Here is a 26,954-nt window from a genome sequence, read left to right as displayed (position 1 = left end):
GTGATGCGTAGAACACTGCTGGTATCTTCAGGTGTGTCATAGTCATGTTACGATATATAAACATCCCAAAAGAAGATTGACTACAATGTTATGAGGCTTGCAGGATGAGGTATACTGAGGGTTAGGCAACACAAGACGGAGCTGCATCACAATAACAATCTTAAGGCAACACATCTGAGCACAAGACAAGACAACGTCACTCTGTACTATGTGCTTTCGGTAGTGCTGGGTACAAATCCTTTCGTGATTGACTTGAGGATTTTTTCTTTGTGCCACAAACAAGCTTTGGCCAGCCTCATTGTAATTGTAAAAGTGTATAAACTGACAGAAAAGAATAACTCGATTGTAAAATGTTAGATTTTTTTTTGGAAGATTAATTAATGTGTTGATGTATTTCCCTGAATGTTTCTTGTTTTTGTTCAGGGTTAGGTTTTATCGTAAATACAGCAAATATCTTGTTTCTTTAACCCTGCACTGTGTTGAATCCACACAATCTGAATTAATCACTACATAAAGTTATTTAGTACAACTATGATTACATAATGGTTCATTGTTATCGTGTCTATTGTTAGTAATGTTTAGCACACTGTCCTCACATAACTCTTTCCAAACATGCTTCTCAGGTAGTTAATACAGTAATCACAAGTAGCAGAAATAGTTTGAGGACTGAGGGCAAGGTACAAAGAATTCCTACGAAAATGTAAAAATAAAATAAAAACGAGAAAAATAACAATACGCCAAAGTACAGAATACATTCTCTTCAACCCAACTTTACCAGCAGCCACGGAAGTCGAGCAACAAAAGTAACGCTCCGAAACGCTTCCTCCGTCCCTCTTGGGGGTCGGGAACCCCATGCAGGACTACTCTGCAGATTCATGCACCTCTCGTTCCTCCGGGACCGACATTAAGACCTTCTGGCAGAACATCGTGAAGATCTCTGAGGAGAGGAAAGGAGACAGGAAGTATGAATCAAACCATGTCGTCTGTTGTTATTGTTCGATTTCACTCAGTCTGACTGGGAAATTGCACTGTAGTGAGCAGTACCAACAACTTGTAGCCTAAATAACAGCCGTGCAGCATACATACACATGTATTAGGCTCTACTGAAGTTACAGTTGTAAAGGGAGGGGAGGGGAGCGTTCTAGAACCAGCTCACCTAGAACCTTCTGGATGACGTGAGGCTTCTTCCACTTGTAGCCCAGCAGGTAAGCCGGGATGCCGGTGAGGATGATGGCCGTCCCTATGAGGCACTCGAAGGGTGCCGCCCAGAAAGACACCACGATCATGAACACACAGCCCAGCACGAACACAATGGGAATCAGCAGGCAGATCTGCAGGGAGGAGATTGGAGGATGTGTTCAACCATCTAATGTCGGTTGATGTGAAGACACATGTAGACATTGAATGTGACATTTAACCAATTGTGTGGTGCAAATGAAATCCATTTTACCCAAAGCAACATACAATAATGAGTACTGTGTAGTCAGTAGAGCACAACATTTAGGGCCAGACATGTTCAGTTCCAACAGTATTTCAGCGGTTAGCGCAAAGGAATGGTGTGGATTTGTATGATGTCTTCAGTGTCATTGTCAGAAGTCTAACCCAGGGAGAGTTATGGGTTTGAAGACTCTCAGCGCAGTGGGGTGTGATTCGTATTCGTTGTCTTAAAGGCAAATGTCCACATTCTGAGGATTACTGAACACTCAGTTTGCTCCCAACTCTTCGTAGTAAACATAGACACGAGAGATATATTTATCTGGTTGTTGTTAAACAATCAGTGGTCTGATACTGGATGGGAAGATGAAAGAAACAGGGCTAATCAAAGCAATGTTCTCAGTTTAAAATGCACCAAAGGGAACTACATACTTTGGCAACAAACACACTTTCCTGCAACACGGGGGAGAAATTGTTCCCTGGTTCCTGTGGTTAGCAGTTTCAATGGGGTGTCACTAACAATGGAATCAATCTGCTCAGTTCGGTTCTAAAGCATGTTTCTCATGGAAGTGTGTTCCCACAAGACATAAAACAGGGAATTAGCACTAACAGTTCTTTTGGGTGCTATGGCACGTAAAACTAAATATCAGGAGCTATTTCAGACAAGACAGCATACGATATTTTCAGCCATACCAATTTGAAAAGGTCAGGTCATAATTTAATATTTGTATAATAACGTACACCTGAAAAGTGTATTTATGTCCTCCACAGCAATCGGACAGACTCTGAGAATATAGCTAGAATACATAACATAAAAAAAGTATTCCTATGTAGTAATTTCCGTTTTTAACATGGGAAACCATATATTTCAAAACTGAGGGTAGTGCACCCGGTAGCTCACAGGATAAGTGCACATACCATACAGCCTGAGGCCTTACCACAGCAGGCTGAGGCCTTACCGGAGCAGGCTGAGGCCTTACCGCAGCAGGCTGAGGCCTTACCGAAGCAGGCTGAGGCCTTACCGCAGCGGCCTGGGTTTGATACTGGCATTGGCCCTTAGCTGCATGTCTTCCTCTCCGTGCCTTTCCAGTTATACTTCACTTTAAAAACTGTCCAAGAAAGCATGAAAAATGCCCCAAAATATATATCTTAAAAACAATATGTCAGTGTGTGGTTGTGAGCTGGCTGTACCTTGATGGGCCGGTGGAGTTCTGGTTTCTTCCAACGCAACCAGAGCATCCCAGCGATGGCCATGCCCACACACAGCCAGGTGAAGAAGCTGAACAGGTTGATGACTGAGAAGATGTCCTGGGAGATGGCATACAGCATGGACAGGAAACACTGGCAGGAGCGGAGACAGAGAGACAGAGGGGGGGTTATATTGTACGGGTTCTTGGCTCAGTGGTACCATCCTTCAACCTCAATAGAATACAGTAGCTGCGGGTGGTGTGTTTGTTTTCATGTCCTTACGATTTCACAAGAGTGAGCCAATCCAGGACAGACATCTTGTTATTACAGAAATGTACTTTCTCATGAGCTACCATACTATCACAGATGGGAAGTACCAAAGTACAAATACTTCATTACTGTACTTCAGTAGATTTTTCTGGTATCAGTTCTTCACAATTTTTCTGACAACGTTTTGCTAAAACACTAAAACAGATAGTAGTAATGACTACCTTTGAATACAATCTACTGTCTGTTCATAGTGAATCTTCCACCCTTAATCGTCCATGGAAGTTTCTCTTAAATTCTGAATCAGTATTTCACAATCACACTTTCTGAATCTGTAATTCACAATTTTCCAATCAATAAAAGTAGACTCACAGTGAAAATGAGGGAGGGCACTGGAGTGAAGAGGTCAGTGTGGACCAATCCCAGCGCAGCAGGAAGCTGGCCCTCTCGAGCGCCAGCATAGAAGAGCCTATGAAGCGAGGAGAAAGGCAACCAGCCAATCAAGACCAACCATGTGCCATGTACTACAGATGGAGTGTTTTTTTTGTTGATACTATCTATAGGTTTTAATTAAAATGCAAAAGAGATGAATATTTAAGCTGCATATGATTAACATTGCCCACATCTCCATCTTTCTCTCTTCTCCCTCTTATTTACTCTCACTCTTTGTTGTCTCTCACACACTTTCTTTTCTCTTACTCTCTCTCATTCTCTCTCACTCTCTCCACCATCTCTTACTCTCTCTCCTTTATCTCTGTCACACACACACTCACACACACACACACACACACCTACTGACCGTGCCGACGTGAACAGACTCCCGTTAACGGCTCCGAAACAGGACAGACCCACAAAGACTGGGATGAGCCAGGACATGACCCCAAGATGGTATTCTCCAAAGCTCTGGAACACCACAGCAACATCCCTCTTTCAAACCTCTCAGCATTATCACTGAAATCACGCTCAATACTCAGAACCAAGCCTGTAGTCACTGAGCAGATGATAAAGGACAATTCTAACAACATTACAGAGGTTAATGCTGAGGAACTTTGCAACAATAGTGTCATATCTAAAATGCCACATTACAAACATATACATTTCATATTTGTAATTACATTGAAACTGACCAAAAAAAGGTCAGTTTCGACAATTAACAAACGACAATCCTCTGCTTCCTTTCAACAAAGAAGTTCTTACCACAGCGACCGCCTGTGATTCCACCATCACTTCGGGCGGGATGGTGGTGAAGTAGGCCAGGTTGGTCAGGACGTACACCACCGTCACAATGGGCATGGAGATGATAATAGACAGGGGCAGGTTCCTGGAGGAGAGGGCAAAGGTCACCAACGATCGTCCAAATGGCACACGCACTCACACGATTTTGACCAAACCAGGGCGTGGCCTTGTGACCTCTGACTTGCAAAAGCGACCACCATCTTTGTAAACATCGCTTTACGTAACATGCTACGCCGCAGAGAAGCTAGCTCTTCAATAGCGCAGGTTGGGGGTATTTATACTGAGGAGCGAAGTTTAACCAATTCAACTTAGTTACGCTTACATTCAGTACATAATGCATAAGGAAATTTGTTTTGGTCACGTTCATAAGAGAGCTCATTAAAGTATTCTACAGTTGAGGAGAAAGTGGGTTCAAGAAATGTGTTGACTTGTTTCATGCAATTTTATCACCATGCTAAATGTGAGATCTCATAAATAAGCAGGATATTGAACCGAAAAATGAAAAGATTAGATTGACAGAACTATATTAAAAAAGAAGAATTTGATGCCTCAGGCGTCACATGACTTCACGATCACCTCGAAAACAAGTCCATGCAATCAACCCATCGCAAGCAAGCTTCGTAAAGTTGGGGAGAACACAATCATATGCACAGCATAACCACCGTATTCGTGGATGTGTATATTTACAGGGTAGCTATTACTCTGCATAATCCACAACACAAGCTCCATCACATTTAAGTCACCTCTCTGGGTTGATCATCTCTTCAGTCACGTAGTTGAGGTAGTTCCTTGGGGAGGGGAGTCACAGCAACACACAGAACTGATTATGACACTGATCAGACAGGGCCCAAAATAACATACAGAATCAGGGGATTTTGATTGATCGATTCATTCACTGATCAATGGATTGATTTACTCAATCTTGCATGTAATTGTTTTTGTTTTAGTGTATGGTGACAGTGTTTCACAGTCCCTACCAGCCTCCAAAAGCAAACAGTCCACTGTACAGAGCCAACACTATGTTGTCGACTCCCCATTTGCTGTCTTCAAACGCCCGGTCCGGCATCAGATACGGCACGTCACCTGTTCAGACACAGAGAGATGGACATTGAGAGATTGAACTGAAGGGAAGACGAAACACAGTTTGGACATTTGATTGTAATCACTGTGAGGGCGTGAGGTTGAACATTTGACTGCAGCTGAAGAGTTTGTAAACTCCTCTGTACATCGCTTTGGATAAAGAGTTGGTTAAATAAATACAGTAGCCTATTCTGTTACTCTAAACCAGTGGCGTTGTTAGGCCTGGGCTTCCGGGGCTTAAGCCTGTGGTCTTTTTGCACTAGCTTTTGATCCCGTTCCCCACACACACACACACACACACACACACAACACCTGCAAGTTAGTTGTGAACCCCCGTTATCGTGCAGCATAACGTCTGTCAAATCAGTAGCAGCAAAACAAAAAAACAAAATAGGACATTTGTACCTTTTGGGGAAATAAACTTGGGAAATGCAAGCATTGAGAACAGGAATCGGTTGTAAAGGAGTTTGAGAGGATGTCAGAAATGCAAAGTGTAGCAGCAGAGAGGCTACAGGTTTGTGCAGGATTTGTGTTTGCAAATGTAGCCGGTTGAAAGCCACCCGTGCCTGATGGCTTTCTGTTGGCTTAGTAGTAGTGGTCATGCTTGAGATATCGGAGGTGGCTGTGCTGGCAAGAGTCGGCCAAGTGCAACATTTTGCTCTTGGGGTGCGGTGGGTCTGTGTTTTCTGTCCTTGCAATGTATAAACAATAGACAATCACCGATCTGGACAACATGTGGACCTGGGCACAAGGGTCACATATTTTAATAGGTGTCATCAGGTAAAAAAATATTTTTTGAAAAAAACGTTATGAGAGGTTGATATTTTGGGGGGGAAAGAAAGTTGAGGAAAATAACAGTTTAAACAGCTTTAACAAAATATTTTCGAACTTGTCACATATTTACATTTAGTCATTTAGCAGACGCTCTTAATAACTTATTTTAATAACTTTCTAAAATATGAATGCAAAATGTTAAACCTAGCCGACGTTCAGCCGCACCGGGAATCTAACTGTCAGCCTCTGACATCTGAAGCATGAGTCGCACACTTCACCACACTCGTGCATGTTCCAAGCTTCCATCTTGCCGCCCACTGTAGTTTCCATGGCAACCCAATGAGCGCAACACAATGGTGTCCGGCGTGGCCTTGCAGCGTGAGCAGATGTAGCAAGGAAAGCGAGAGAGAGAGACAGACTGGCACGTTTAGTTCGTCCTGCCTGTATGTTTGGTTGGTTTCCTCCACAACGCTGTGGTTAGTAACAATGAATGGAGTTAGGTAGTGAACACAGATCAAGTATCTAAATCAATACAAATTTAGGCAGAGATCCTGATGAAATATATATATTTAATATATATATAATATTATTCATAAGCAGTGTGTAAAAATATTTAGAGAGCAAATCAAATTAAATCAAGAAAATATATAGGCCTAGGCCTAGAAAAAACCTATAGAAAATCCATCAACGAAAACAAAGAATGTCAGTGACACATTCATCTTCTGGTAATTTACCCTGACATTTAATATTCAACTCACCACTTAGACTACAACAAATCAATATCTTCCACAGGGAAGCATATATCAATAAGAAATACAGCAGTGGTCCCACTTGAAGCTGTGCAGCAGAGTGGTAGTAAAACTAGAGCCGTCGAGCCAGCAGAACCACGCTGACAGAGAAACTGAAAAAATATCTATATCAAATTAAATGTATTTGTATAACCCTTTTTACAGGCAATGTCACAAAGGGCTTCACTGCTTGCATGATCTTAACGATGACGTGGGTGTGATTGTTTCATGATTTAGGAACCATTGGGGGAGACCAATTACAGCCCAGAGGCCATAGTGATGGAAGAAAACCATAACAAAGACAGAAACACTATTCAGAGAGTCCTCCAGCTCTCAACAACTTGAATCCCATACTGAAATCAAACCCACAACTCTGAGTCCAATCAAATCGATTCAAAATGTATTTGTATAGCCCTTTTTACAATCAATGTCACAAAGGGCTTCTCATACGCCCATAGAACTGCCTCTCAACCAACCTAAACCCTCAAGGAAGACAAGGAAAAACTCCCAGAAAAACTCCCTCACAGAGCTACGAGGGTATAGCTAAGCCTTACCTGTACCAATCTGGATGAAACCGAAGATGATGATGATGATGAGGGCCAGCAGCTTGGAGGCGGTGAAGAGGTCTTGGACCTTGGTGGCCGCTCTCACACTGATGCAGTTGACAAACGTCAGGGTGGCTGGGGGAGGGAAACCCAGGGAACAACATTATTGTCCCCCAAATACAATGTTTACATTTACATTTACATTTAGTCATTTAGCAGACGCTCTTATCCAGAGCGACTTACAGTAAGTACAGGGACATTCCCCCCGAGGCAAGTAGGGTGAAGTGTCTTGCCCAAGGACACAACGTCAGTTTGCATGACCGGGAATCGAACTGGCAACCTTCGGATTACTGTTTATCCAGACTCTAACCCCAGTGTTATGGTTACACGCAGTTGGCCGACACATACAGTTTGTTTACACAGCACACGTAAGTGTATGACATCGCTGTGCTGGATGTACTCACTGAGACACAGACAGGCGATGATCTTGGCAGCGCTGTCGGGCACACTGCAGTGTGGGTAGAGCGGTTTGAGCAGGTAGGTGGCGAACACCAGCGAGACCACGTACTGGGAGGACGGACGGATGATGAGCATCTCCACCCACAGCTTGAGGAAGGCCGCCAGCTCCCCGTACACCTCCAGGATGTAGGTGTAGTCGCCCCCGGATTTGGTGATGGTGGTGCCCAGCTCGGCGTAGCACAGGGCCCCCATGGTGGAGATCACCCCGCATACCGACCACACCACCAGGGAGAGGCCGGCCGAACCCGTCTCCTTGACCACGCCCGTGGGCGTGATGAAGATACCGGAGCCGATGATGGTGCCGATGATCATGCCCACGCCGTTGAACAGCGTGATGCTGCGTTTCAGCTCGATCTTGCCCGTCTTGGCTGGCGAGCCCTCAGCAGGGGCAGGGGCAGGGGCAGGGGCAGGGGCAGGGGCAGGGCTGGAAGGGCCGGCCAGGGGAGAGGAGGGGGACGGGGGCTTATCCTGCACAATTTCATCCTCGTCCGGGACTTCCTCGGTCGTCACTGAAGGGGGGAGAGGAGGAGGTGGTTAGGAAAAGGAATTAGTAGAATTTTTTCCGCATTAAGACAATGGTGATTACTAAAAATGATACTTTTCTACCAAAGTGTTTTTACATAGAACTATCAGACTCTATGAGTTAACATGAACCAATGCCACAAACATACTTATAGACAAACCACAAGTTTTTATGACGGCTCACTGTGGTTAAACTATTGAGGTTGAACACGTAACATGACACAGATGGTGTGTAGCCAGTGAGTGCTTACGTGTGTGTGTGTGTGTGTGTACATCCATGCATGTGTATGTGTGTGTGTCATGCTAAGGGGCCAGGGTAAACAACACCCCTCATCCTCTTCCATCCTGTTCAACCAGAATCAAACCCCAGTAACCGTGGTTACCACCTACAGATATACCGTGTCACATTGGAGGATGGCTTGAAGGTGTGTTTGTGTCAGAGGGTGTCTGAGAGCAACCGTTAATGGTTACAAGCTCTTCACTACAACCTCTTCAGACACCTTTAAGTTATTTGTGTTCCACTGAACGCCTCATGTCAAAACAGGCTTTCTGTTTTCCTCTGTAGCACAGTAGGGGGTTACGCAAATTCCATTGAAAAACCCAAACATCCATGACACGGTCTAATTATGGAGGAGGCAGACTGTTCCAGACCTCCATAACACCTCCATCTCACAGAGAAGCAGCCAGACTGATGAGTAGGCGAACATCCTGTCTGACCACGCTGCAACACCAGATCCTTCCTAGCATGGGGTAGGCAGATGCAGCCATGCTCCATGTGGTGTGTCTATGCATGCATGCATGCATGCGCGTTCATGTGTGAGTGTACGCTCGAGCGCGTGTGCATGCATGTGTATCCATGCGTTCATTGTGTGTGTGTGTGTGAGTGTTCTGTGTGTGTGTGAGTGTTCTGTGTGTGTGAGTGAGTGTTCTGTGTGTGTGTGTTTCCACCTACCCTCCATCTTCTCCTGGCTCCCAGCCTTGTTAACACTCTCCCGACTGCTCCGTGATTTCAGCTCAGGCTCCGTCATCCTGTCCCGCTCTCTTTCTCTCTCTCTGCCTCTTCCTTCCTTCCTTTATTTATATACGCTCTCTTCCTCCTCCCAAGGTTTCTCTTCCCCTGACACGCTCTATCTCTATCTCCCTTTCAGTCTCTCGAGACACCCCCGTCTCCGTGGTTCCCCTCTACCTCGTCCCTCGCCTGCCTCAGTCTGTCTCTCTCTTTCTTACACACACATACACACACTCACACACTCACGCAATCTCTCTCTCTCTCACTCTCTCTCACACCCTATCTCCCTGCTCTCTCTCTATCTTTGTATTTATTGATGCCTCTCTCTGTTTTCTCCCTGCTCTCTCTCTTTCCTCCTCCGAGCGTGCTGGTGCAGAGCGGGAGCGTGCTGCGAGCGGAGCCTGATGTAGTGATGCTGCTGCTGGCTTGCTCCTGACCACGATCAGATGAGGAGGGGTGGGGGGGGGGGGTCTACGCCCACTCCCACTGAATGATGGGAAAGCTCAGTGGGGGAGGAAGTAGGTCACGCTAGCTTTGGGAGGGAGCCTCCCCGTGATGCTGTCCTGTTTCTACTCTGGCTGTGAGGCGCCGGTGTGTGTGTGTGCGTGCGTGTGTGTGCTTGGTGTGTGTGCCATGAACAAAGGACGGTGGAAGAAAGCGAGGCACTCCACCTAGTGGACATGAGGGGGAGGCCAGATTTCTTTGTTCTCTTCCATGATAGAAGAGGGCAGGACAGGGGAAATACAATTTAGAAATTGTATAATTCAATGTAAGTATTAATTTAGCAGAAACTGTTTTCTAAATTCCATTTCTGTTTTTTTTGACACACAAGGATTTTTATCTGGGTCCTCAAGGTTTGCAGCGGGCTCCATGATTCTAATAATCCCTTGCTGAATTACTAATTACATGAATGTTCCTTAAAGGAATTACTGTCTGATATTGGCCAAAACAATTTCATTTTAGGCTATCAAATCGTATAATCCAGAGTAAATAAGAAACCGGTGTCAAGAGGGTGTTTATACAACTTTCATCCACTAAATGGCGCTCCTACCACACTAATTGCAAGTGTGCTTAGTCGGAGGGGGGGAAAACTGAACGGTTTGCTTTTGTGAACTGAACGTTGTAAAAGAGCATTCGGAGAATGAGCCCCGTTCTGTTCATGCGCTTGTATTACTTGCATACCTATCGCACTGACAATGACGGCTTGAGAGTGCCAAGCTCTGCTCCGAAGAGCGTCTTAGCTACATAGAAACACGCTCAAGCCGGTAACTGCATCCACGCAGAGCAATTTCTGCTTAGAGTCCGGGGACTTTCCCCTAGGCGCATATGGAGAAACTCGTTCTCTGTTGGTAGCCTAGTGTACAAGTATTCTGAATGCCCGGATGTTTAACGAAGGTAGCCGCTATATAACCAAGAAGCATAACGTAATAAATCCACTGACGGTTTTGTGAAGTTGTTCATCAAACAATCATTCGCAAATAGTTTAATATTTCTATTTTAGTAATATGTTATCTAATTTAAGTACTTTCATTAGTTTTATGAACTTCTAACTAGAACATAAAACTGTAAAGTTCGGAGGAGGATCATGGGAAGTTTTAAAGGTACAGACCTCCATAACCTCCATTCGTTTTGAAAGATTGAGAACTTGATATATTTTAATATACTTTCTTTATTGCATACAGTAATGTCTTGCATACAGTAATGTCTTGTGGGCTAAACCCGTACCTAAAAGAGGATTTTTTTTGCTCTATTTACATTTATGCCACAGTTTTGCATCTTATCCCCCTTCATTTGAGTCAGCCACTGGTTTGTTTATCTAGAACTGTTTGCTCTCTAATCCTGTCAAGTCTTTATTCTTGAGATTTGTTTGCTGTGCCCTTTCCATCTGTGTTTTCCTATTAATTTGTATTTCTAAATCCTGCTTCCTTCTTTCTCTGCCCTGTCCACGCCCTCTCCTTTTCCATCTCTCTCTCAGTCCTCTCTCTTTTATCTTTCTATTTTCTGTTCCCATTCTCTCTCACTCCTCTTTTCTTCTCATCCTGTTTCCATTTCTCTCCTCCACCTTGTTCTCTTCTTCTCTGTCCTTCACTCTCACCCTGCTTGTTTATCTTCCTGTTTTCCTTCCCTGTTCTTATCAAGCTCCAATCTGCCTCCTCTCCTCCTACCTAAGCTTCTTTTCATCCTATCTTTTTGCTCTCTCTCTCTCTCTCTCTCTCTCTCTCTCTCTCTCTCTCTCTCTCTCTCTCTCTCTCTCTCTCTCTCTCTCTCTCTCTTTTTCTTTGTCTTTCTCCCTTTTTTCTTTCTTTTTATTGCTATCTCTCACACACACACTCTATTTCTCATGTTCCCTCTCTACCTACATTTCTCCAAACTGTTCTCCTCTCTCTCTCTCTCTCTCTCTCTCTCTCTCTCTCTCTCTCTTTCTTTCTTTCTCTCTCTCTCTCTCTCTCTCTCTCTCTCTCTCTCTCTCTCGCTCTCTCGCTCTCTCGCTCTCTCGCTCTCTCGCTCTCTCTCTCTCTCTGTCTGTCTCTCTCTCTCTGTCTCTCTCTCTCTCTCTCTCTCTCTCTCTCTCTCTCTCTCTCTCTCTCTCTCTCTCTCTCTCTCTCTCTCTCTACATCTCCTCATCCTTTCTTTCTGCCACTGACACATTTCTCTTTAGTTCTTTCTCTCCTCTCCTTTCCTTCCAAACATTCCACTGAGAAATTCCTTTGCTCCCCCCCTTCAATCTCATTTTTTCTGCCACTCAGTGGTCTCCAGGTCTTCCTCCTCGCCCCTGTCCATCGCATCAAACTTACTTTCCCCCCATGATGTCATAACCTAACGACCTCATCTTACTACCGTTATGTAATTACTATATTGTGGAATTACAATTATGACTTCATTTCTATCATGACATCACAATGATCCTTAGGAAACTATCTTTTTTACAGTGTATGAAGCTTTCAGATATAGCTTAAATATCTAACATAGGGCCTACTCCTATACTGTAATGAACTCGCCTGACGTTTTCTGTTTCTAACAAGTCTAACTATCTTTTATTATAACTGATACATACTGTTCTGAATTTCTCCTCTGAGCTAAAAGAACACGTGTGTGCATGAGCGTTCGAGCATCTTTATTTGTCAGCCGCTCAACCTGAAACTGAACGAAATGAAACAACCGAAATGCAGCAAAGCCCATCAGATCAGCAGGATCAAAACACCTCCTAATACCAGAACTGTGTTTATGGCCTTCAGCTGTTTATAATTCCTCCTTGATCAACTGTCTCCAAACCTGTCCTAGTTAAGAGATGACTCACTGTTCTCACTAATGTAGAACACATCTTCTGCTCTCTCAGACAACTGCTCTAGGTTGTCTTGTTCTCTTCCCAACTGACAAATCTCTCCAGTGTCTCCCAGGCCTTCAGCTGTTTTCAGAGACACGCAATCGGGGAACCGGCATACTGCATTTCCATCAAGCGCTGCTTTGCTTCGGCACGGATGCATCACTGCCTCTGTCTGGCTTTCTGGCTGTCGTGGGCTCCGATTGTTTTTCTTTCTTTCTTTAAAAATAAAAATTGTCTTTATCTTCTATCTCTTTTCTTTTTCTATTTTCATCCCATATAATAAAAAAATAACACCCATTTGGGCACTTCTGCTATTTAAGACCCATTACTATTCAGATGCCGTGGTTGAGTGCCAAATGTGATAAATGTCCCAATTATCCCACTGTAAATTGATTGGACCTCCAGTATGTCTGCTTCTCTTAAAGACTGTCTTTCAGATATTTTAGAAGATGGTCTCTTGCCGTACAATTGATACACCTTAATCAAAAAATATATCCTAAAGCAACGGCAGATTGGGGCAATCAAACAATATTTATTGAAATGTATTCCTGACCAGAGTACACAAAAGCTGGTTTCACAATCAATACAAGCCCAAAACCTCCTGGTGGTTTGAATAAGGAGTCCTGTTTCCAGACAGTGGAAAAGGATTAAGGTCTTCGACACAGAGGAAAATTTTATCTGATTTGATCTGAGTCTGCCTCTCAGTCTTGGCCTGCCGTCTAGGATTTCCACCTGCTATGTTGTGGAACTCATCCCTTCATCTCTGTGACGAGACGCTGCAGTCTTCAGAACCACCCTTCTGCAAGAGCTGTGCAGTTTGAATGCATCTTGTGCCGTGGCAACAATTCTGCCTTAAGCACACAGAACTTTTTATTATATTCGGAGAAACTGAGTTATTCACTGTGCATCCAGTGTTTGTCTTTCACAGAAAATACACCCATACTGTTCCTGTCTTAAAATGAGTTCAGTTTGAAGCTGAGGGAGATGATGTTTCTCTGTGGCGAAGGACTCACCTCTCCGGTCATACACATGTGATAGACCCCTTTGTTTGTGGTTGGGTTGTTTAGCATAGAATCCTTGACTAGAACCTAGAACTCTTTTAGAGAACATTAGCATCTTCTTTTGCCTCTCCTTGAGCCCAAGCTTGGGATCATAAACCACTTGGGGTTGTAGTGTGAAACTGAGATGCCTCTAAGAGGGTCTCTGATGCATCCTGTGTGTGACAGGCAATACTCACCAAGGTCTAATCCAGTTGAGCTGGCCTTGGACCGCAGTAAAAACCCAGCAGAGTGGAAAAAGCTGGACCTTACTGGCTCATTTTCAACAAAGGTCTCTTTTAGTCATTTGGCTGTTTTTCCAGCATTTTCAAAGGCACCAGCCAGTGATATAATAAGCCAGTTATTAATATATTTCAAAGGAATAGCATGCATAGCCAGTGGGAAAATAAACATTTCCTGAAGCTTTTGAACAGCTTTCTTTTCTCTAAAACATCCAGACTCACCAAGCACCACAGGAGGCAAGACTCCATTTTCTATATCTTTTCTGAGAAGTTGGTGAAAGCCATTGTTCTTTGTCATTGTCAAAAATCCTATCTTGAGGATATTCCCTAAGCTTGCATTACACCCATTGTTGATGAAGCTACGTACTTAGACAGATAATTATGTAAACTTGAATGAAAGTAATGTTACAGCTCTAGGGTGAAATAATAATCCCCTTTGTAATCTTTTAGAATGTTTCTAGTACATACAGAATGTCAATCAACCATTCAAAACATTCTCCTACAACAAATCCAATGTTTATAATGTCATTACAACCAGAGGAATTCTAATAATCAAATAGGATATAATCAAGTCATAAACTTTATTTCATGCCAGAAATAAACATAGCATTCACATTACAGTTTTAACATTGATTTGTAAAAGATTGTAAATGATAAATAGCCACTGAGAAATATTTCCACATTCGTTCTTTTTCTTTAGGCAAGTTTAGCATCATACAGTACCAGACCCATATTCGTTAAACACATAAATAAAACTGTATCTTTTATCCATATCCAGACTCAACGCCAAAGACATTAAATCTAATCATGAGTTATCACCTCACCTGCTTTTTTCTGTACACAAAATATAATGGCTTCATTTAATCATCAAATGTAATAAATCTGTGCTGTAAGACAACATATTAGATGCCCTGTGGTGTTAATGGCTTAGCTTGATGGAAAAATAACAGTACTTGGTTACATCTTTCATCTGTATCTAAACTATTCTCATTCAGACCTATGTTATTAAAACCTGACTAGAAGGTTGCACTTCAAACCACATGACATCTACAGTACCTTTTTAATCACTTAAACAGTCTTATATAATTTAAAACCGTAGGTTCAGAACATGAAAACAGAGGGATTCATAGGTCCATTCTGTCGGCTACAGCAACAGTCACTGTTTACAACTAAGGTTCTGAAGTGTCCCTAGAATGAGTTGGGGTTTATGTTGTCCTATTTTGGGGAAACCCAACCCTTTTCTGTATACATTCTATCTAAAAGAAACTTGTCACTTCACTGTTTGTATGCTAGAAATGACTGTTGGGATCAACATTTCACAATATAGAGTAGGGGGGATTTCAGATGATGTCTATGTCTCTAAGTCCTCATCTGCTTATGCTTTCTATACGCAAGCTAATAACTACAGACCCAGTATGAATTTTCATATGAAGATGTTAAAGGAACTACAGTTTTCTACAATGATTTTCTTTTACTACAGCACAGCTGTATGGGAAACCAACTATCAATGGGAAATTGTGGATTTTCATGCAAAGGTTTCTTTTAGGATGTGTATTCACATGAAAAGAAAATCATGAACAGCATGTTCAGAAAGATATTAATGAAGTACAGCTAAAGTAATGACATCCAGGACTCCAATAACACAACAATTATTGCAGTATTTCAAATATCTCTCCCATAAAGGATTGTGTTTGGTTGACTGATTCAACTAAGCAGTTGTAAGTCGTGCATAACTCAGTTTTTAAATTATATAGTTAATACAACACACCGTTTAGTAAAATATTCCTGCATGTCACATAATAATAAATACAATAAATACACTGAAAACAGTATAAATTGTGAAATTAAACAAAATAATATCTGCCTTTCTTCATATATTTTGAAAACATCGCTCCTGTCAGTTGTTGTTCATTATCCACCAAGATGCTGTAAGTAATAATTGAAAATACAAACTTGAATGAAAAAAATATTCCACTAAGGAACCAACCAACTAATGAATAGTTACTTCTAATGATACGTCGGTAAAAATTAAGAGATTTAGGACCCAAATATTAAGACTTCTACATAATTGAGTCCTCGAATATTGTGGAGCTCCTACCTGGTAGTAACATAGTAGAGACCATCTCAGGATCTTCAAGGGCATTGATGATGCAACGCTGGAAAGTCTTGCTGATGGACGACTGTTGGTAGCTGAGGGAAATAGGGGCGGGACATACGAGATTATTGGACTGTACTGCAGTTGATTGAGTGACATGTCAGGCAGCGATTAACTTCCCCAGGACTCTAGTAGTAAACGAATTAGCCTGTACAACAAGCTTACCTCATCCAAGAAAGGCGATCCTGCCAGAACTCGTACATTATGAAACAGGATCTGTCTGGAAGGTTCTGAACAGAGACACTGGAGGTAGAAGGAGAGGAAGAGAGAAAGAGAAAGAGAGAGAGAGGGAGAGAAAGTTAGAGAGAGGTAGAGACAAATTGAGTGAGAAATATAGTGACAAAGCGAGAGGGCGAGAGTGGGCGAGTGAGGCAGACATTATCAATCTGCTAAAGCATAATCGATTCTGACTCATTGATTGGAGGAGATCAAATCAAATAATGTGTTATTATCCTCCCACTGGCCCCTGTAATCCGCTGAGCAGCAGGAACCTACTGCAGATTGTTGCTCTGGCTGGATGTGGCATCTGTGTAGCTCTTCAGAGCCTGCTGGAAGTCTTCCACATCTCTCTCCTTTACCAACATCTGTCTCTGGACCAGCAGAATGTTCTGGTGAAGGAAGGAGTAGTTTGCTGTTTAGACTAGAGGTTCAGCTTCTCTTTATTTTAACTCTGGATACTGTTACTTCAGTTCAGTTCACTTTATTAATACCCGTAGGTAAGACTTCAGTAAAACTTTCAGATTTTAGTCAAGCAGCACTGCTTGGTTCAATATAAAATTATGAATTAAAGTTGGGAATTTCCACATGTAATGTATTTATTATTAATATGTTTTTTTTCTTCCAAAGCTACATGCACCTCTTGGTCTGCAGTCAATGGTCGACCAACAAGCTATACCCATCCCCATTTGGAGTTGCTAAAACTGTTGCTAAAGCTATCAATAAGAAAATGATAATATATTAAAGCTTACAATGTATACTGCAAATTATATTTACCTTTTAAAAAAGTAAAAAACACTGTGATACTCCAGGTCACCGGGTGTTGCAGCTGACGTCTAAATTCCGTCAAACTCACCGATTTATACGTGCCAGCCAGCGTGTCCTCCTTCAGCGGCTCAAGATGTGGACTCTGCAAATGGAGGCATGAATATTTCAGTTGGTCAGAAGCGGAACGAGCCGCAGCCTCCGAAAGAGCGGGACTCAAAACGAGCTCAAGCTCGGTTCCCCCCGGTTACAGTACGCCTCAGAAGCACAGGCTCTGAAGTCTTGACGTTAACCCTTGACTGTCTGAACGGTACTGCACCTCGTATTCCAGCTTGTCTATCAGCTGCTGCAGACGGTGGATCTGGGAGCTCCAGTGGTTGTCCAGCGGCTCCACGCTAACCCCTAACCCAGGAAACAACTTGTCACATTCACCAGGCAATTTCCTTTCAAACCTATTTTTTGAGGTTTCAAAACCTCAATTTTATGATGTTTTCCCATTTATTGCAAGGCTGAATGTGAGTCTATTGGGACTAAAACTGGAGCAAAGGTAATATGTAGCCATGGCAGGAAGTAAATGGGGGTCAGATAGTGGTGGGGATATGTACAGTAAGCACAACAGGAAGTGAATGAGTCAGATAGATGTGGGAACATGTAAGCACAACAGGAAGTGAATGGGTAGGATATATGTGGGAATATGTAAGCACAACAGGAAGTGAATGGGTAGGATAGTGGTGGGAATATGTAAGCACAACAGGAAGTGAATGGGTAGGATAGTGGTGGGAATATGAAAGCACAAAAGGAAGTGAATGGGTAGGATAGTGGTGGGAATATGTAAGCACAACAGGAAGTGAATGGGTAGGATAGTGGTGGGAATATGAAAGCACAACAGGAAGTGAATGGGTAGGATAGTGGTGGGAATATGAAAGCACAACAGGAAGTGAATGGGTAGGATAGTGGTGGAATATGTAAGCACAACAGGAAGTGAATGGGTAGGATAGTGGTGGGAATATGAAAGCACAACAGGAAGTGAATGGGTAGGATAGTGGTGGGAATATGTAAGCACAACAGGAAGTGAAGGGGTAGGATAGATGTGGGAATATGTAAGCACAACAGGAAGTGAATGGGTAGGATAGTGGTGGGAATATGAAAGCACAACAGGAAGTGAATGGGTAGGATAGTGGTGGGAATATGTAATCACAACAGGAAGTGAATGAGTGAGATAGTGGTGGTCCTCACCTGTGGTGAGCATGCCAGAGTAGGGGTCTGTAGGAGACAGACACATGTTCTTCTGGATGCGGCGGTTGGGGCGTTTGGTTATCTTTTGGATGGCCAGCTCCTCTGGCTTCTTGAGCATCTTCCTACATATGACACCGCAGTGATCATCTTCCTCATCATTTTAGTCATTTTTAGTCATTTAGCAGACGCTCTTATCCAGAGCGACTTACAGTAAGTACAGGGACATTCCCCCCAAGGCAAGTAGGGTGAAGTGCCTTGCCCAAGGACACAACGTCATTTTGCACGGCCGGGAATCAAACCAGCGACCTTCTGATTACTAGCCCGATTCTCTAACCGCTCAGCCACCTGACCCCCCTCATCACAGCCACGACCATCATTATTGTCCTCAACATCATCATCATCATCATCCCTATTATCATCATCATCCCTCTCTAACTTCTTTCCTTCATCATCATCATCATCAAAACCCACGATCATCTCCATCATTATCATCCTCACCACCACCACCACCACCACACCCCAAAGGGACTGGAGGCCTGGTCTGAGGGTCAAGTCTTGGGGCCACGGTGCCTACCTGCCAGGGCAGCTCTGCTCGTCCACGGCCTCCATAGCGCACTCTAGTGATGACTGCAGGGACTGTAGCTGGGTGGAGGTCTCGCGGAGCAGGAACCGCGTCACAAACTGACCCAGCACTGATGAGCTCTGGTACCCCTGCAGAAAGAAAGGAGCAATTCACTCAAGAACTTTGTCTTGAAATCTGCAACGGACATTATTCAACTGGATTCACGGCTAACTTAATGATAATGGTATTGATCAACATAAGTATTGACAACGTAAAAATCTAAATGTGATTGGGGATTGGGGAGTCAGATGGCTGAGCGGTGAGGGAGTCGGGATAGTAATTCCCGGCCGTGCCAAATGACGTTGTGTCCTTGGGCAAGGCGCTTCACCCTACTTGCTTCGGGGGGAATGTGCCTGTACTGTAAGTCGCTCTGGATAAGAGCGTCTGCTAAATGACTAAATGTAAATGTAAATGCCTTTCATGTGGTTTCATCTGTTGTATTCCTTCTGAATATGAAGCCCTTTTCCTGAGTGCAAATTACTCTGCTTCTCGCCCTCCTGCCCGCCCCCCACAGCGCTGTAAAATGGAGTTTGTGAAACCCAGCAGGTAAAGTATTGAAAAGATTGTTTTGAAAAATTGCAACCGGTCGATTTGGTTCATTTGATTTTGTCGTACTCCCCCTGGCTGGTGTTTTCTCTCTATTCTGGAAGCTTGCAGTGCACTTCCAGAGCAAAGACCTCACATTTACGTCAGACCCTGTCTCCCCCCTCACACACACACACACACCTCCCCTTCTCAATCTGACAGGGCATCGCAAAGCCAGAGAATAGTTGATGTTTTGAGTTTTTATTTATTTTATCTCAGCTCTCTACCTAAAGGGAGAAAACATCTTCTGTATTTTTTCAGTCCTTCGTACGTTCTAATGAAGTCAACCTATGCTCACAGTATTGACAGTTTATCATCTCTAACATGATCCAGGTGGATCACATCTGTATTTCAGCTGGATGAGTTACCAGCAGCTTTCCCTTGAGGAGGTGATGTAGTTCTGCTATTCCTCCTCCACCAGGAGACCGACCTGGGCTGCGTTTCCCGAAAGCGTAGAATCCATCGTAGGACGAATCTTAGTTTTACAGGCCGTTCCCAAAGACATCGTAGCTAAAGTGTCTCTTGAAAATTCGTAACTCTTGAAAGTGCATAGATTAGCCTACTCCTTACGAGCATGTTTGGGAAACGCACGTAAGTAAATATCGATGGTTTCGTTATTTTGCTCGATCGTTGCTACGATCCATCGTTATCGGGAAACGCAGCCCTGCTCCGTCAGTGAGCTGCAGTCTGCTTCTGAGAGGAGAGAAACCTGCTCCAAGCTCAGCTCCAGGAGAAGTTCTGTTTTCATTTTGTTTCAAGGTTCAAGACTTGTTAAAGCTGATTACAGCTCCAATCTCATTCTAATATGAAAACGACTGATTGTTCCTCAGAGGGAAAAACTGAATGTAAACATTAGCTTAATTCAGTATTATTTGGAGCAGGGATGGTCCTTCCTACAGGCGACATAGGCAGCCGCCTAGGGCGGCATGAAGAGGGGGGCGGCATTTTCCCAAGTGCATCCATTAATCAACCCTCTCGCACAACCAGCAGAGGGGGCCAACCGAGCCACGTCATATCTCCGTGTTGCGTTCGGGTGGGCGGCCTAGGGTGCCAGATGTGCTAGGACCGGTACTGATTTGGGGAACTGAATAAGAGATGTGGGAAGGCAGAAATGGAGAGCGGAGAGAGAGAAGAGGGGGCGGACGAGAGGATGAGTGATAGAGCGAGAGGGAGGGAGAGAGGGAGAGACAGAACACAAACAGAGAACGGAACAGTAGCTGAGTGACAGGAAAGAGAAATAAGGAAAAGTACATGACAGGAAAAACATATAGAGAAGGGGAAATTAGGGAGGATAGTGAGAGACAGGCAGATAATGGAAAAAGATAAAAGATTGTAAGAAAGAGAGGAGAAGAGAAGAGAGGAGAAGAGAGGAAGATGATAAACAGCTATATTTTCTGCTGCCATTCTACAGTCTGTGCAGGGCGAATGGCGTCAGACTGTTGGAATGCTGGGGGCTTATGTCAGCACCGGTTATTGTCACGTCACCCCCTTGGCACATGGATGAGACAACAATCTCTCACATGCATGCCAACATACACACACATACACTCGCTGTACACATACACACATGCATACACACAGCACTATTATCATCGCCGTTCATCTACAAAAACGGCAGGCATCGAGGCAGCTAGGTGTCCACACACTTACCAAATCATTCCAAGGCGCGTTTATAATCACGAAGAGAAATAACAATTTCTCCCGCAGGCCTTACGTAAAGGTTGAGGGGTAGATCGATGGAGAATAAACTCTGGTATTGATCCCGTCTTAGTGGAGATATTTTGTAAGTGAATTTGCACAACGTGCTTGAAGAAATCTCGTTATTCTGCCTCGTGAGCATCCATTCTCCCACTCAGTGGGCTGGCATGTGACAAGCTCTTTAATCTACCTCACATCCTGTTCAATTCAAACACTTCTGCTCTGTGTGGCCGGTTGCGTAACCTGAACCTGATTCTTGGAACATTGTTGGGTTTTGGAAAGGACGGCTATGACCACATCCTCGTGGTCATGGCGACCTTGTGCTTCCTGGTTGATTTTGCCCCCTGATGGTGGTTGATAATCGACAGACGAACTCCAGATTGTGACATTGGGATCAGGCCTAACAGCTGCTGCCACGGAGCTGTGCATACACGTTTAAGGAGAAGCTCATTATCATGGTGTGAGGATATAAGACAGTGCTGTCACCAGAGAAGGGAGCAGGTTAATGGATCTGACAGCGTGCTGTGCCGGGGCAGAGGATTGTTAGGAAGGTGAGAGGACCGCAAATCCCCCTCTGGGTTTCCTCTAAAGGTGACAGAACTGAACGTGTTGGATGAGACAAAACAATGCTGTCTCTCTGTCTGTCTGTCTGTCTGTCTGTCTGTCTGTCTGTCTGTGTGAGACAGTGAGGGGGCTTTCAAACAATCAAACATGGATGTTTGATTGTTTGAAAGTAAGTTGGACTGGTCACTTCTTTTGAAAACGTTCCAAGTTCCACTATCAGTTACAATATTGCAAACATAGCTGATAGGCTTTTTATTATGACACACAAAAAAAAAAAGCTTTATGTGGTGAGTTATGGTTTGTTCAAAGCCATAAATAAAAAAGGAAATTTGCAAAGGGCTCTGCGATTGGTAGTGATACGGCAGAAATATAGGCGATCTTTCTCGGAAATAGAAGAACTGATCAAACCAGCTCCACGGCGTCCTTGTGCTCAGTAGCCGGCTGTAGGTTAGGCTGACCTAACCTATGGCCAGAGCACTTACAGGTTCTCTGTTTCACTCTGTAGCTGTAGGACTCTCTGAAGGCTTATCCGGGACTTTCATAAACTTATCAACTGGATTATCTGTATGGCTCTTTAACAATCTTTATGTAGGTCTCTGTAGAACCATGTGTATATTTCTAAAAGCTCTCTAGGACTCTCATAAAGGTATCAACTGGACTCTGTATGGCTCTGTATGGCTCTGTATGGCTCTGTATGGCTCTGTATGGCTCTGTATGGCTCTGTATGGCTCTGTATGGCACGATAAAACTCTCTGTAGGACTCTCCAGAGATCTCATAACGCTCTCATTGTCCTTGCTCTCCAGTCTAGTCCCAGAATACAAGAGGAGCAGGTGGGTAGCACATCCATCCTCCTCGCTGTCACTTCACCGTCACAGCTGGGAGACCTCCCAAAGCCTCAGAGAGGACTTCAAACTGACAGCCGAGACAAAAACTAAAACCTACCCACAATCACGTTGGGGAAATGAGGGGCTTTGGAAAACTCTGAATGTCATGTACAAACAAAGTCTGAAAAGGCTATTAGTTGTGTTGTCGCACTGAAATCTTCACTCACATTTTAAGTTGAGCAAGCAAGAGGACATGACGGACAAAAGATAGGGGGTGGAAACGATGGATACTCGTTGTAAAGTTGAGAGACGGTTGAGAGGTTTGACACTCACCTCCTTAGTTTTGTCCATGGCCTTCAAGATGGCGACATTAAGCTTCTCCAGGGAAGAGAGGACGTTCAGGTACTCTCCCAGGTGCGGAGCGAAGTACTCTGGAGAAGAGACAAGGTTGTCAGCACTGACAACTCACCCTCCCTTCATCTGATCTTAATTATTTTTCCTCTCAAGCCACGGTGCTGAAGTGAGAGGTTTTATCTGTAAACATGACAACACACCCACAAACATCAATCACTGCTGCCTGTCAAGGTGGCCAATAACTTGGAAATGCACACTACTGAGATTCCACTGTGAAACCCGGACTGGGATGAGTTGTTGGATGCAGTGGCAGTCAAACTTCCGACCAAAACAAACCTCTCACTTTATAGCTCTCTCAAAAAATGAAAGGCTCTTTCAAAGCACCTGCAAAGACAAGCAATCAAAGCAAACGCCTTGAAAGCAATTTTGACAGCAGAGTCTATAAGAACACATTCAAGAGAGAGACAGAATTACCTGATAGTTTGTCTGTGTCCAGGTTGCTGAGCGACAGGGAGATTGATGAAAAAGAGGAAGAATAAAAAAATTACTTAAATGGCATCAGGAGGATTAGTTGGAGAGAAATGTTATTATCAAAGCCCTCTAAAGGTCAGACAAAATGGTTTTCCTAGAGATACTACAGAGAGCTGTTGATTGTCAATCAAGACACTGTGAACGAAGCGATCAGTTGGGGCCTTGGGCCTTATGGAGCTGTATGTGTGGGTGCAGAACTGCAGATAAAGAGAGAAAATGGTAACAGGAAATGGTGGCTAATAAATGTCAAATCCGAGGAGTTTGCCTCTAGTTAACAGGATGTCAAGCAATCTTGTGTTTTCGCTTATCTTAACAGTTTACATTTACATTTAGTCATTCAGCAGACGCTCTTATCCAGAGCGACTTAAAGTAAGGGACATTCCCCCGAGGCAAGTAGGGTGAAGTGCCTTGCCCAAGGACACAACGTCAGATGACATGACCGGGAATCGAACTGGCAACCTTCAGATTACTAGCCCGATTCCCTAACCGCTCAGCCACCTGACCCTGACTCTGACCACCTGAATTTTTTTAAAAGTCAACCGAAAACTTACTGTTTAAATTAACAAGGATATACTTCTGTTAACAGCCCCTCGGAGCAGAGGAACGCTCTCTCATCCTAAAACAGTCCGACCGTGTGCTGTATCAGGTGTCAGGTGGCTGAGCGGTGAGGGAGTCGGACTGGTAATCCGAAGATCGCCAGTTCGATTCCCGGTCATGCCAACTGACGTTGTGTCCTTGGGCAAGGCACTTCACCCTACTTGCCTCGGGGAAATGTCCCTGTACTTACTGTAAGTCGCTCTGGATAAGAGCGTCTGCTAAATGACTAAATGTATCGTAAACTGGCCCGTGTGTAGATGCAGCTTGCTCGTCACAGCTACAGTCAACATGCTGTTTCCTGCCCTGCTTACACTGAGATCCTGCTCTAGATTCCAGACCCTTGATGAAATATTGACACGTCCTCTTTGAAGTGTCGACGCCCGCCCCGCCCCTGTCACCCCCCCCCCCCCCCCCCCCCCCCCCCCCCCCCTCGGTGTGCAGATGGCAGCTGAAGTTAGGAATCCCACAGTGTGATCATCCTCTCCACTCACTCCGTCTGCTGCCTGTCGATGGAGAAGTACAACTCCTGCATCTGGCCCTCGGTGAGAATCCCGTCAGCAAAGTACGACTGGAACTCTTCCAGGGACAGCTTGCCGTCGTCTGAGGACAGGAGATAAAGAAAGATGAAGTCCAAAAAAAAAAACGTTTAGGAGGGCCTTTTAAACCTCTGTTTACTAAACTACTCAGGTTAATGGAATGGAACACTGTAACTGTGTATCTCAGAAATGCTTGCAAAATTAATAACATGAGCCTCTCGGCCTTGTTCTCTGCCTGCCCATATTTCAGAATCCAATTATTTCCCATAACTCTCTATCTTGTTCTCATATTCACTTTGTATTTCCACACTCCTGTTGTCATATAAAACCTTCCTCTTTGAGATCTAGACTTCAAAGACAATCTATCTTGAAATTATTTCAAGCAGACAACTAAAGAATAAGACCTAATTTCTCCTATATCTCTTCCATATTCAATGACATAATAGTGTAATGAAATAATTGATTCAGCGATTGATTAGTGGTAGTGTCACTGAATACTGAATGTAATAAGATAGGCCTCAAATACTGCATGTAGGACCCATGACAGTTATTTCAGTAAAAACAAGACACGGGCACAGTACATTTGTAAATGGAGGTTGTATAAAAGTCATTTCAGATAAAGAGATGTGGTCTATTTCAGCTCTCCTTCACAGTCAATGCGCTCCTCTAAGATAACAAAGCCAGCCAGGTTACCATGTCCCCACAGTTGTTCTCTCACGCAGCTGAAGTTAAGCACAGGACTGAAGATGTGTGGATCTGTGTTGAGTTTGTTCAGGGGCCCAGAGAGACAACCTGCTGTGAGTGAAGCCTGGTTAGACCTTTAAGAGCCTGCTGACAGAAGGAATGTGGATTAACAAGCTCTTCCCCAGGGCAGGCCTTGGGCTCCCTTAGCAACAGATCTCAGAAAGACACACCAACCCACCGTCCAGACAACAGACATCAGGCTGATACAGGTTTGTGGTAAACACTAACATCTGTTAGTTGGTTAGGAAATGACTCGTCGTGCTTTCGTGCCAGGCGGTGACTCGAGATGGCTCTGAATCGTTTAGATTTGTTTACAGTAATTCCAGACCATCTGTGTTTTACAGATAATTGTGCGGTCGTTATGTTCTGCCCCACAGGCAGCAAAGGTCTACACAGACTACACATAGTTTTTATTTTTTCCTTCCCCAAATGACCACATAGACAATGACCGACAGAAGTGTGTCCAGTCCGCTCCCATTAACCTCCGACTGAGAAGGTGAGACGCAGGGACACAGAAGACACGAGACCCAGCCTGCCATGTTTCCCACAATGCACTGCGTGCTGAGAGCAGGTTCAGGCTCCTTAGCTCTCCTCTTGTTCTCGTTCCTTGGCTTCACCTGCACTGCAAGTTCCAGCGGTCTAGTTTCACACCCAATTACCCACCCGGAATACGCAATCAGTCGCAGCGCAGGCCAGATCGTCAATTATGCAAGCAGTCAATGTTCGTCATAGAGAACAGGAGCTATTATGATGCTGAGTGAACAGGGCTAAGAACCGTTGCTCATTGTCCTCTCACAATGTGAAGAAGCAGGTTAAATTCACTACTTTTGTGACGTTATGTTCTTTCTCGTCTGTCTCACGCTGCAACTATGCCTTGCTAGCCCGGAGAACAAGGACACCTGGAAATAGCCACACGTCAAGATGACAACCATTCTGTATCCGACTGTGTGTGTTAACAAGCTGGCTGTGAGGGGAGATGACTGTCACTCCTCACCTGTCAGGACACGGATTTGTATTTAACGGAATATGTCAATTTTACTCCTCTTGATCCAGGTTCTTTGTGGTTAAGATATCAATGTGACACGACTGCATGGAAATTAAGAGAGTTGTCAAGATTAAAGCTAGATGATGTCAAACTATTTTGTTTTGTACCTATTGGCTCCAAATTTGTCTTTTTAGGCTTTATAAAACTTGCACTACATTGCTTTTAACGTGACCTAGATCAATGCAATCCCCACAACAACACTATCTTTCAAGGAACACATTCCCTTCAGGGCATTGGGAACTAAAGGCAGACGAAAATGGACTCAAAAGTAGAAAATCATCTGCCAGTGTCGTCATTGCCATGGTTTCAGTGGGGAAGTGGATTCAAGACACTCTCTGGTCTTTCTGCAGCACGACCAGAGAGCTGGAAGCATATTGTTTTCCTGTTCTACACTTACATAAACATGTCAATACATGGACTGTCAGCTGGGATGTTTAGTTATGACAGTACAGAAGGGGCTCTAACTAAATAGATGTGCATGAAATTCTGGGGCTTTCCAATCAGTCTGCATAGGA

General features: G+C 43.9%; 2 protein-coding genes across 3 annotated transcripts in view; both read right to left on the bottom strand.

Moving 5' to 3' along the window:
• Nucleotides 1–367: 367 nt before the first annotated feature.
• On the bottom strand, nt 368–9,459 carry LOC136945568 (large neutral amino acids transporter small subunit 1-like). The gene is made up of 11 exons (XM_067239467.1): nt 9,306–9,459; nt 7,777–8,340; nt 7,322–7,447; nt 5,103–5,208; nt 4,869–4,913; nt 4,087–4,210; nt 3,689–3,792; nt 3,262–3,358; nt 2,626–2,775; nt 1,157–1,331; nt 368–937 (listed from the first exon to the last, which is right to left on the bottom strand). Exons 1-11 carry the CDS (start codon nt 9,379–9,381, stop codon nt 861–863), a joined length of 1,644 nt encoding a protein of 547 aa, XP_067095568.1. The 5' UTR covers nt 9,382–9,459; the 3' UTR covers nt 368–860.
• A 5,074-nt stretch (nt 9,460–14,533) lies between these two features.
• The window catches only part of LOC136945866 (N-terminal EF-hand calcium-binding protein 1-like), an 18,114-nt gene continuing 5,693 nt past the window's right edge, over nt 14,534–26,954 (bottom strand). Inside the window, exons 3-13 of one of the 2 annotated variants that reach the window (XM_067239961.1) lie at nt 24,606–24,714; nt 23,461–23,486; nt 22,966–23,063; nt 18,913–19,049; nt 18,339–18,460; nt 17,422–17,504; nt 17,194–17,247; nt 16,617–16,729; nt 16,287–16,364; nt 16,065–16,156; nt 14,534–15,892 (exon numbers count right to left, since the gene is read on the bottom strand). In XM_067239961.1, the coding sequence (XP_067096062.1) occupies nt 15,864–15,892; nt 16,065–16,156; nt 16,287–16,364; nt 16,617–16,729; nt 17,194–17,247; nt 17,422–17,504; nt 18,339–18,460; nt 18,913–19,049; nt 22,966–23,063; nt 23,461–23,486; nt 24,606–24,714 (941 nt within the window). In that variant the 3' untranslated portion in view covers nt 14,534–15,863. Of the gene's footprint in view, nt 15,893–16,064; nt 16,157–16,286; nt 16,365–16,616; nt 16,730–17,193; nt 17,248–17,421; nt 17,505–18,338; nt 18,461–18,912; nt 19,050–22,965; nt 23,090–23,460; nt 23,487–24,605; nt 24,715–26,954 lie in introns of both variants that reach the window. The other variant, XM_067239962.1, reaches the window with a different exon arrangement.

Source organism: Osmerus mordax, chromosome 7 (genome assembly GCF_038355195.1).
Source record: "Osmerus mordax isolate fOsmMor3 chromosome 7, fOsmMor3.pri, whole genome shotgun sequence".
NCBI lineage: Eukaryota > Metazoa > Chordata > Actinopteri > Osmeriformes > Osmeridae > Osmerus > Osmerus mordax.
The sequence above is the reverse complement of the archived record's forward strand: the minus strand, read 5'-3'. Positions and strand labels throughout refer to the sequence as shown.